Raw genomic sequence first — 12,169 nt, 5'->3', positions numbered from 1 at the left:
TCAACATTCAGAAAATGAAGATCATGGCATCTGGTCCCATCATTTCATGGGAAATAGATGGGGAAACAGTGGAAACAGTGTCAGACATTATTTTTGGGGGCTCCAAAATCACTGCAGATGGTGACTGCAGCCATGAAATTAAAAGATGCTTACTCCTTGGAAGGAAAGTTATGACCAACCTAGATAGCATATTGAAAAGCAGAGACGTTACTTTGCCAACAAAGGTCCATCTAGTCAAGGCTATGGTTTTTCCTGTGGTTATGTATGGATGTGAGAGTTGGACTGTGAAGAAAGCTGAGCGCCGAAGAATTGATGCTTTTGAACTCTGGTGTTGGAGGAGACTCTAGAGTCCCTTGGACTGCAAGGAGATCCAACCAGTCCATCCTAAAGGAGATCAGCCCTGGGTGTTCTTTGGAAGGAATGATGCTAAAGCTGAAACTCCAGTACTTTGGCCACCTCATGCGAAGAGATGACTCATTGGAAAAGACTCTGATGCTGGGGGGGATTGGGGGCAGGAGGAGAAGGGGACGACAGAGGATGAGATGGCTGGATGGCATCACCGACTCGATGCACGTGAGTTTGGGTGAACTCTGGGAGTTGGTGATGGACAGGGAGGCCTGGCGTGCTGCGATTCATGGGGTCGCAAAGAGACATGACTGAGTGACTGAACTGGACTGAACAAATTATATTCTCTTTTTCAGTTTCATTCCTTTCTTAAGAGTATTGTCCTCTTTGATATACATATGTTTAAAACAAAGGGAAACATTTCTTTTACAGATAACTGGTGTCTGAATTGTTATTCCCTAGAGTAGGCTGGGTGAGTTGGAACCCTAATAATAATATGTCTTTTGTTTCTTAGGATGATAAAATATGTACTTCCAGATGTATTTCCTTTTCCCAACTATATCTCTTTGTGTCTATTCTGAGAGCTTTTACAAGACTTTGTCTTTGTGTTCTTTAGAGTTTAACAACTCTTTTGTGGATTCATTGGGTTCTGATGAGGATTCTGGAAATGAAGATGTTTTAGATATGGAGTACACAGAAGCTGAAGCTGAGGAACTGAAAAGAAATGCTGAGGTGGGTGACATATTCCTTGTGTAAAACAGCTGGTCACGTTATCACTACTCCTCCTCCTGCTCCTTATCTTCAAAGGACTCGGTCATTGTCCATTGCAGGTTCATTTCTGCCCCTTTGGCAGCCATCAAATGGTCCTCACTTTTCTCTTGAGCTTTACTTCTCATTACTTACACAGAATATTCAAAACAAAAAGAAAGAGAAAAACAAACAAACAAAAAAAAGAAATACATTCTTGACAGCCTCATGTACATGTTCCGTTCAGTTCAGTTGCTCAGTCATGTCCGACTCTTTGCTACCCCATGAATTGCAGCACACCAGGCCTCCCTGTCCATCACCAACTCCTGGAGTTCACTCAAACTCATGTCCATTGAGTCGGTGTTGCCATCCAGCCATTTAGGTAATAACTTAGTAATAGCTCTCAAAGTTACATATATGTTAAATCACCTTCAGTTTTACCAAAACTATTTTATCTTTAAGGTTAAATACTAAAACTAGTTGATTGTTACTCAGTGAAAACTGTTGAATTAATAACTTTTAACTAGAGCACTTGGAATCTTTTTTTAACCCTTTTTTCCCCTAAATAATTGCTTTTTTCCCATTTTCTAATTTTTTTTTATAATTTTAATTACCCAGATCCCACTGTTCTAACTTCTGTTTATTTTAATTTTTAGCTAACACTGAGCATTTAAATTTTCTTTTTTCATTATAATATCAAGGAACTGTGTATGATTATAATGTTTTCTATATTTAGGATTTTCTTCTTTAAGGAAATCCTCAGAAATAAATTACTGCATCAAAGTATTTGAACATTTTAATTGTTTCTGTCTTCAGTTCAGTTCAGTTGCTCAGTTGTGTCCAACTCTTTGCGACCCCATGAATTGCAGCACGCCAGGCCTCCCTATCCATCACCAACTCCCAGAGTTCACTCAAACTCATGTCCATTGAGCCGGTGATGTCATCCAGCCATCTTATCCTCTGTCATCCCCTTCTCCTCCTGCCCCCAATCCCTCCCAGCATCAGAGTCTTTTCCAATGAGTCATCTCTTCGCATGAGGTGGCCAAAGTACTGGAGTTTCAGCTTTAGCATCATTCCTTCCAAAGAACACCCAGGACTGATCTCCTTCAGAATGGACTGGTTGGATCTCCTTGCAGTCCAAGGGACTCTCAAGAGTCTTCTCCAATACCACAGTTCAAAAGCATCAGTTCTTCAGCATTCAGCTTTCTTCACAGTCCAATTCTCACATCCATACTTGACTACCTATAGCTATATTTCTTTCCAGTTTCTTCCCAAAATTATGTTGTATAGTAATGCCTAAAGTGCATGAATATCACTTTTCAGTTTTATTTTCTTTTCCTTAAAATATTTAAAATGTAAAAGTTTATCTATAATCCCTTCAACAATATAGCACCTGTTTTCATTATTTTCATTCTGTTTTTTAGTACTTAACCATTAACATTATCTATTCATAGAGATCTGTAGTTATATTGTGTATGCTCATGTAGGTTTTAAAAACAAGTTAACATTTTGCTGAACCATGGTTTGTTTTTTTTTTTTTCTTAAAATAACTGAATAGTATTGAATTGTGTTGAAATACCTGTAACCTTTATTACTGGGCGTATTTTTAGTTCCAGTTATTCATTATTATAGATAATGCTACAGTGAATAGTTTTATACATATATACATTTTCTTCTTTTTAATTATTTTCTTAGAATAAATTCTTAGTTGGGAGTATAATTCTTGGTTCAAAGGATATGAACAGTACCAACCACTGAGTTTTTTATTGAGTCTAACCTCTCACACATTGAAACTTCCCCATGTCAGCTCTGATAATAAATTCAGTGTTTTGCTTTTATACAAATTAAGAGTTAAAAGTCATGCCCACTTCTGTTTTCCAGACAGGAAATCTTCCTCATTCCTATCGGCTCATCAGTGTTGTCAGTCACATTGGTAGCACTTCGTCTTCAGGTAAACGGACATTAGGATTTCAGCATTTTATAAATGGACCAGTCAGCATTTACTCCTTATTGAGTTTCTCTGAGCCTAGCTTTGTGAGGTGTGAGTTGAATGCATCACAGAAAACTTTGAACCCTGGGGACCCCTTCTCAGAGCCTTAGCCAAGAGGCAGACTGCTGAGGAGGAAAGAACGCCAGCTTTGAGATTGGGCCCAAGTCCACATAAGTGACCCCAGCCCAGGGTCATCCTGGGGTGCCATGAGGCACCAGAGCAAAGGTGTGTCACTTGCAGGAGGTGCTCAATAAATCAATCTTTTGAGAAAAAAGAAAAACTTTGAAATATTTTCTTTTATCACATTGTATGTGTTAATAGGTGCAGCTGTTCTGATTTCTCTATTCACAAATGACCCAGATTTTCCTAAGCAAAATACATATATCACAAAAGTTGTCCTGGCATAGCATATTTGCCCCTTTCTGTTTAGTCGCTCAGTCGTGTCCGACTCTTTGCAACCCCATGGACTATAGCCCGTCAGACTTCTCTGTCCATAGGATTCTCCAGGCAAGGATACTGGAGTGGGTTGCCATTTCCTTCTCCAGTATTCCCCCCTTAAATTTCTGTAATTTTTTAATGGGTTTTGGAAATATTGTTGGAAGTAAGGTGAAATGGGTTGACTGTTTCTGCCACTTCCTATACCTGAGAATAATTCAATATTTTATTTTTAAAAATTTAATTTTTATTTCTTTAAGGTCACTACATTAGTGATGTGTACGACATTAAGAAGCAGGCATGGTTTACATATAATGACCTAGAGGTATCTAAAATCCAAGAGGCTTCTGTGCAGAGTGATCGAGATCGGAGTGGCTACATCTTCTTTTATATGCACAAGTAAGAAGCGTTGCCCAGTCTGAAGTTTTTGGCTAAAAATCTCCTAAACTCTTTTCTTTTTCCTTTAAGGATAAAATGTACCCATCAGTTAAATTGGTTAAAATTTATTATTTTTATTAGGGCTCATATCTTGATATTTCCAAAATGATGTTTCTCTTAACTCAGCATTAATTACTCTTCTCACAGTAAAATGTAGATATAGAGCTTAAGAGCTTATTATGATGGAAGCTGTCCTGTTATTGTCTTTCATTATATCAGCTAGAAGATCTGAGTTCCATAGATAGGAAATACATAGCCTTTCTATCAAAGCTAGTTGTTGCCATTCCCCCCTAAGTATTTTCAAGAATCAGCACATGGGGTAAAGATGATAATAAAATGAATGAGCTGCTTATTTAATATAATTTAGGCATCAAATGGGATAATGCAGGCTTTATCTATGTCTATTTTTCTGTCTGTCCTTGTATTTGCTCACTGAATTTCCTGTTTAATTTTTTTTGTTTTATTTTAAGGGAGATATTTGATGAGCTGCTGGAAACAGAAAAGAACTCTCAGGCACTTAACCTGGAAGTGGGGAAGACCACTCGTCAGGTTTCATGAGGAACAAACCCCTGGGTTGGCAGTGTGCACTGCATATTCTCTCTTACTGCCACCCACTTCTCTTTCCTCTGCCTGAGAAGAATTTGGAACTCTACTTGATGCGGGAGCAACAAACAGCTCAGGGCCAAACCAAAAGACGAGAACTGCAATTATGCGGAACGCTCCATATTAATTGTTTTATGGAAACTGGTCTCACATCTGTAGCTGATTATCCTTTTTTTTCTCCTACAAGAGTGGCACTTCCTTTTGTCTTAGGAATACATGTTGTAAATATATATATATATGTACATACACACATATTTGTGGAATGAATGGAGCCTTAAACAGTTAGAATAGGCCACCAGAGTATGCCTGCTCAAAATTAATACCACAGCAGTTTGGAAAAGAAAAGTTGTCAAAGAGTCCATTCACTTGAGAAATGTATGAGGATATACATATCATTTGGCATTTAGCTTTTATGTTCCTTGAGTAATTTCACTCAAGTTTGATCTTTCATGTGTGTTTCTTATTAGTAAAGTTCACTGGAAAGCCAGCTCTCCATGTTACACTAATGACAGTTTGTCCTCCCGGCAAAGGAGGGGCATTTCTGCCATCTGACTTGAGGAGCTTTTATAAAAAATATATATATATTTCATGGATTTGTAATGCTTTTGCTGTTTACATGCAGTCCCAAGAAATGGATTTTTGGTGCTTTGGAATGTGCTGTGTTGCCACATTTGATATTCATTGTACACTTTGTTTTCTTTCAAAAGAATCTTCACACAGTATGTTCATTGTGTATCATCTGTATTATTGTGATGAAGATAGAATCTTTTTTTTTTCTTCTGTGTCATTCTTCCATGGAGCAAGCATTACCCTAACAGACTGAAGCAAAAACTGTAAGAGGTAGGAAAGTGATGTCCCAGTTGGGACTCCCCAACAAGAATACCTAAGGAAAATGAAGAATACTAGCATCTCTGTCTCCCAGACATAGAGAGGTCAGGAGGAGTATTCTTGTGTTCAAGCTGAAACTCTGGACCACTAAAGCTGAAAGCCCTGCTGCAAAGGTGAAATTGAGCACGCGAGCTGCGGGAAAAGCTTAACCATTAATCATTTGCCTTGCTATTCAAACAGGGTGAGAATTAAAATGTGATAGGTTTAGGTAATTCCAGAAGCTAACAAATAACAAAGGTGCATAATAGATTTATTACTTTTTAGGTGCTTTGAGTTGAGGTCAAATGGGGGTGCAACATTTAAGTGAGTTATATCACTCAGCTGACATAACCTGCTTGGTTAAGCAGCTTGTGAAACCATATAAAGAATGAGTTTGAGAGTAGAATTCTCTGTTCCTAAAATAAATTTGTGAGCCCAGGAATCATTAGGATCACACAGAGTTAAGTATAGCAAAATGAAACCTTCAACATTTTCTTTCATTTTTAAGTCCATCATCACAGAAGATGTAACATCTTTTCTAGAAGATTGCCTTAAGAGAGCTCCAGCCCTACTCTTGAAACTTGGATATGAAAAAAAAAAAAAGAAACTTGGATATGTTCTGACATAGTAACCTGTTCTAAAATACTGAATCTTTCAATTGTAAGTGGCCCCAGCACTTTTGCTTAACTACTGATGAAAGCTTTGTCTCCTACCTGTCAATGTCGTGAATGTTGCTGAATGGTGTGGTGGTAGGACATGCAGGAGCAGTATAGAGCAGGGGAAAATACTTGTTTAAAAAGCTAGCTTTTAAAATTTTGTTTCCACTAGGGAGGCTTTTTTTTTTCCCCTTGGGAAAAAAAACTATTTTCTCATATATGAGTGAAGTGGTAATCAAATTCTTTAGCTATTTATTACTTCTCTGTGTCTATACTTGAGAGTTTTGAGAGAGGTGCTTTTAAAAATGGGAATGATTTGACGTGAGTGGGTGCATTTAGGGCATTTAAACAAGTAGAAGTGATGCCGTAAGCCCAGGTTGCCCGTGAGTATCCTTGTTTGACTTGCTTTTCGTAGCTTGTGTGTATGGTTTTGAAGTACACTTGGCTTAAACCTAATTTAATTTGCTCTTCATGTCTCGGGCAGGACTTACTAGATCAAACTAGGAGATGAGTTATCTCACTGCTCGTATACTTGCACGTTTGGGACTTGAAGTTCCGTAGATATGTCTGTTGTTTTGGCCTGGTCAGCCTTCCTTTCTCCCTTCACTCCTTCAGCTATTACCCCTTTCACTACTAAGTTAATTTCTCATTTTGGTTCCGTGAAGGGTTAATGACTACAGATGGAAAGCTCAGCCAGACCATATTGATGGGGTTTGTTTTCTGTTTTTTTTTTGAGCTGACAGTATTTATTTTTAAATTACCGGTAGATTATATTTTTTGTGCAGTTTGCTCAGAATCAGAAGATGGGGCACTTGACATGTTAGTGCCAAAAAGGGACAAAATAGGTAAGGACAGAGTGCTTCAGTTCCAGGCAGCTTGCACAATAACTAATATTCCTATTGAAAATACCAAATACGGTTACATTACTTTAAATGACTTTGAATTGAAACTTGACAGTACTTAATTTTACACACAGTTCATCTTAATTGGAATATTTTGAACGGGAAAATGAAACTAAAATTCAAACATTAATTCTTACCACCTAGTATTACTACAAAGGATTGGAAAGTTGCAGGTGGCCAGATGTTACTATCATTTTAGAAGTCCAAACTATAATTTAGGCTTACAGGAAGATAGATTCTGTTGTGTTGGGAATATGTATGTGTGTACAAACTCTGAAGTTTTGTCTCAGCAGAATAGAATAAGAAGCAAATCCATGAATTATTCTTCTATTTGTATTTTGATTCCAAGAGCTACTTGTTTACTTGCCGTGGTCTGTTAATTTCAGACCTAACTTAATGGCTCAATAACAAATGTAAATATGTTTACGTTTTAAGAAGTATACAGTGATACTTAAAGATCAGTTCATTAACTCTGGGAGGCAAGTACTAGATATTTATTTCTCTCCTTGGTCAAGTGTAAAATTCTTCTAAAAGAAAAACTTGTAAGACCTCAGCAAGTGAATTCATGAATTTACTTATTCTTCCATACTGCAGTTACCATTATGTATCTATATAAATACAGCTCTACACATGTACAGCTGAATATGTAGTTGTATAATGAAAACTATTTGGAAACACCTAAATTAAAGAGATTCTTGGCAGTTTCTCATATGTAATTGAGCATGACGAGTGTAGAGAGAGCATGGGGGTTGGAGACAGGGAAAGAAAAGGTACTTTGTAAACTCATTTGTGATCTACTGGAAAGAGATTATACTAAGTAAAAATTACCCTTCTTCCTCTTTCTTCTCTGTCCTCTGGAGTGACTACAGTGTATGTTCTTAGTACTTTTTGCCCTGTTTAAGTGATTCCCCTGAAGTGGTCTTTTATTTTAAGTCAGGGAAGCAGAGCTGGATCTCCCAAGTGGATCCTGTATATACATGGAGATTTTCAGAAAAGTCACCAGCAACCCAATACTAGATGCAAGTCACACAAAAGTATCCCCCCCCAAAACAGATAAATCTTTTTCTTTCTCCCCATCTTGCTTTACACCAAATAATGCTCTTTAAGTTGTGTACAAAAACTAAACAGATTTCTTCCCTCTTAACATCTTTCTGATGTGTTACTTCAGAATTCTAATTTTGTCTCTATCTGTTTCTTATTAACATCTGAAAAAAATATATATATATATTTTATTGGAAGACAATAGTTTGTTAGGCCTTGAGAATTTTGTGACAGATTTCTTTTGCTGTGTCTCACCACGACCACTGACTCCTTTATGGCATGCTTTGATTACTAAACTTCAGACAGACTCTTTTGTTGTATCACATATATTTATACACAGTAAATTTTCCTTTCCATGTGTGCTATGTATCTGAGGTTTTCAAGTTTAAAAAATGTGCCAGTATGGATATAAGCCGTTGATTTCAGTCATTTGGACTTAAAAAGTGCAGAAGTTTGAAGTACATGTCCACTGCTGTCTGAATAGAGTAGATGAGGGTCTGGATCAGGACTGGAGTTCATTGGGTCCAATGCCAAAACGAGCAGTCATCTGAACTGGTCTGTCTCAAGAACAGAGGGGTGGAAGAGAGACACACCTTGTCTTTAGGTTTACCCCCACTCTTTTCCTTCCATCTCCAACTTCTCTGGCCTATCTCAGTGTTGTTTGTTTATGCTACAGAGAGAACAGAAGTAAGCTTCTTCATCTTTACCTAGTTGAGCCACTACCAGGCAAACCTGGCAGCTTTGGCCACATTATTTGTGAGGTGGTTTTCTTTGTGTTCAGAGTGACTTTTGATTCTGATTCGTTATTTTGTATGGAGCGGCACTTTATCTGTGTTTTAGCAGAACTGTTCCTCTGTACCCTTTACGGTTTTTTCTTGTTTTTTGTTTACCTTTTAAATTATGCATAGAGTTTTTTTGTGTGTGAAATTAAAGCCTTTATTAACCTTGTGTTGTTTGACTGTTTATTTCTGAGGACACATTCTTGCAGACACCTCACCAGTTGAAGTTGTGAAAATCACATTCTGTTGGTCTTCTGACTTGGACTTTGAAGCAACACTGTTGTACCTTAAAGGGAGTGGGGCCGCACACCTAGTATGGCTGAGTCAGCACCAGCCTTCTCTGAGGAGCCTGTGAAGCTCTGCAGAGGTTCTGCACAACAGTTTGTAAATCCAACATTGGCCTAAACTGTGTTCTTCCTTTGCCTTACTATTAAGAGTATCAGGGAGAAGGTGAAATAGTGTTGGCATTTCGTACTTGCTGTTAGGCCCCTAGCCCAGGCCCAGTGGGTATGTGTTTCTCACTGGGTACTGGTTAGTGAGTGTTGTGGAACCTCCTAAATAAGGCCATCACCTGGATCATTCAGCTCTTCCAAAGAACAAGTCCCTTTAACTTACCACCTGAGGAAGGCAGTAACTTCCTTCTATGTTAAATACATGTAAATTTATTTACGTAAATACATGTGAAAAAGAAAAGCCATTACTCTGGGAAAGATGTAAAACTGAAAAATGCTTCGGCCCACCTGCCGTAATTAAAGATGAGCCATGATAAAGCCCTAGGGGAGGCTCTCCATAACTGAGGTTCCATGGAATGCTGGGTTGCTCGTCTCAGAAGGGAAAGCACTAGAGCAGAAGGCGTTGAACGTGATGCAACACCCCTGGATAAAAACAATGCAGCCAGCTTCCTGAGAGCTGAAATTGGGACCACAGTCTCCTTATAGAGGAATCATCTTTCTGGAAGAACAGGTAGATTACTAAACAAGCGGCATCACCAGACTGGGTTTTCACTTCAGTTGATTCACTTCAATTTACTGATACCATTAATGAAGCTCTGCAAGCAGGGTAGGGTACTACTTTAAACTACAAGCTACTTTTGCTTCTCAAAACAGTCCTTTTTCTTTCTTGAGGTTTTGTTGCTTCCATCGAGGCAGAGCCCAGAAGGCAGAAGGAGTCATCCCCAAGGCCCGGGTGAAATCCTCAATGGATAGGTGCTCCTGGAAGAGGAGAGGGACCAGAGGGTCAGCTCCTTGCTTAGAGTTAGCTCTGATGAGTCACAGAGGTGTAGCATAGAAATCAGATGACGAGCAAAAAGAGGCAATGTGGTGAGGGTCAGGAAAGGGACAGGGAGGGGGGAGGTGGCATTTTTCAATCTGGGGCTGTTCTGCTCTGTAGGATTGCCCTGGAGAAAGTTTCTTTGACTCCTGCAGAGAGCCCTGAATTGAACAGCTGCTTTACGGTTAACACCTGTAGGTGGAGTTCAAGCCCAGGTTGCACGGAACAGCTTCTTAGTAAACACCTTTAGATGAAGTTCAAACTCAGGTGGATCTGAAGCTCCAGTTTTCTAACCTGTTATCCTTTGCCTCCCACCTCGGCATTTTCTGCTCAAGGCTCCTGGAGCCTTGAGCTCCCCAATCCCCCAGGCAGGGTGGTGGAGCACTTTGTTTTGGAAGAAGGTCCCTGACAGCTATGGTTGTGTCCATGGTCTGCAAATGCTTTAGGTGCCCTCTGTCCCACCCAAGCTGGCTTTGCAGCTTGGTTGAGACTTCTGGACTCTGACCCCCCAGGCAAGATAGCAGGGACTGCCCATCCCAGTGGACTTGTATCTTTCCACTGGTCCTGTTGTTGAACCCTGCGGTCTTGCCAGCTGATTACTAGCCTCACCCATGCCCACATCCGCCTCTCTGTGGTTTACTCATGGGTACTCGGATTGCCCTTCTTGCTACTGCCTGCAGCGAGACCCACCAGCCCACTGTTCACTGTTACTGGACCTCCCTTCTGAGTTTGGAGCAGCCAGAGAGTGTGTGCACTCTCCCAACTTAGCCTGGAACCCTCAATTTTTCTATAAGAATGCACACTACTCCCACAATTTAATCATCGGTGACAACAAAATTTTTAAAAGAAGCTAAGCCTTTCAGTCCATCCTAAAGGAGATCAGTCCTGGATGTTCATTGGAAGGACTGATGCTGAAGCTGAAACTCCAATACTTTGGCCACCTCATGCAAAGAGTTGACTCATTGGAAAAGACCCTGATGCTGGGAGGGATTGGGGGCAAAAGGAGAAGGGGACCACAGAGGATGAGATGGTTGCATGGCATCATTGACTCGATGGACATGAGTTTGGGTAAACTCCGGGAGTTGGTGATGGACAGGGAGGCCTGGCGTGCTGCCGTGCTGTGATCCATGGGGTTACAAAGAGTTGGACAAGACTGAGCAACTGAACTGAAGCCTTTCAGACCGCTTCTACCATGGTGGAGTTGTCTTGACTCTGTTTCTTATATTCAAAATTAGTGATCTATTTACCTTTTTTAAAAAAGGCTAATGTATATTTTATTAGATATTGCAAAATTCCCCTCTACAGGGGTAGTAACATTCTGCCCTCACGGCAAAATAATATATGTTGTTCTACAGCCTTACCAACAAAGTACATGGTCATTATTTAGCCTCCTTTAAATCACCTGGCCCAATAATACTGGCTACCCTTCCCTTTAGAAATACTTTCTGTGTGTTACGTGGTATGACAGGAAGAGTGGGACTCAGAAGACCTGATTCTTGCTCTGACTCGGCTACTAACTGGGAAAGTCACTTCCCTGCTCTGGATCTGAGTTTTCTGAGGTGTAAAACAAGCAATGACAATCACAGCTTACACATACAGAACACTTCCTGTGGACCAAGGCTGGGGAAATAGTATTTGCAATATTTTTAAGAATAATATATGCTATTAGGATCATCCCAATATTACAGTGAAGACACAGGTAATGCATAAAGGGGTCTAAAGGTGACAAGGAGGATGCAAATGTTCTAGAAACAATACACTTATGTGTATATTGGGCCCAAACCCATAACAGACTCAGATGTTCCTGGAGGAAATAGCCAACTCCCATCTATAGGTTCCTTAATTCATTTCTGAGGCTTCTTTATGGTTTATTGTAACACTGGGGAAATTTTCTCTCAATACCCTCTCAAGCTAGATTTGCAGTCTATTTTGGATCTTCATGAACAGAGAATGAATATTAGAAATGTGTTTTTTAAAACATGCCCTTCTTGCCAAACTCTCTCCCCCAAAACCACACAGACAGCAGCTGCTCTCCCTGAGGGACCCTGTGCTGACTCGTCTCCTCCCCGGCACGCCTCTGAATTGCCAGCCTACCAT

The 12,169-nt window shown here is 39.7% G+C and overlaps 2 protein-coding genes across 7 annotated transcripts in view; one reads left to right on the top strand and one right to left on the bottom strand.

Moving 5' to 3' along the window:
* USP37 (ubiquitin specific peptidase 37) overlaps positions 1-8,972 on the top strand; it is an 86,151-nt gene extending 77,179 nt beyond the window's left edge. For all 6 annotated transcript variants that reach the window (XM_010861191.1, XM_010861193.1, XM_010861194.1 and 3 more), the window contains 4 exons: positions 962-1,077; positions 2,974-3,043; positions 3,778-3,916; positions 4,426-8,972. In XM_010861191.1, coding sequence (XP_010859493.1) covers positions 962-1,077; positions 2,974-3,043; positions 3,778-3,916; positions 4,426-4,513 — 413 coding nt within the window. In that variant the 3' untranslated portion in view covers positions 4,514-8,972. The remainder of the gene's footprint in view (positions 1-961; positions 1,078-2,973; positions 3,044-3,777; positions 3,917-4,425) is intronic.
* Positions 8,973-9,801: 829 nt separating this feature from the next.
* Positions 9,802-12,169, bottom strand: part of VIL1 (villin 1) — a 23,989-nt gene continuing 21,621 nt past the window's right edge. The window contains exon 20 of the mRNA XM_010861188.1: positions 9,802-10,014. Coding sequence (XP_010859490.1) covers positions 9,901-10,014 — 114 coding nt within the window. The 3' untranslated portion in view covers positions 9,802-9,900. The remainder of the gene's footprint in view (positions 10,015-12,169) is intronic.

The sequence above is a fragment of the Bison bison genome, unplaced genomic scaffold (assembly GCF_000754665.1).
Source record: "Bison bison bison isolate TAMUID 2011002044 unplaced genomic scaffold, Bison_UMD1.0 scf7180017864471, whole genome shotgun sequence".
NCBI classification, from domain to species: domain Eukaryota; kingdom Metazoa; phylum Chordata; class Mammalia; order Artiodactyla; family Bovidae; genus Bison; species Bison bison.
The sequence above is the reverse complement of the archived record's forward strand: the minus strand, read 5'-3'. Positions and strand labels throughout refer to the sequence as shown.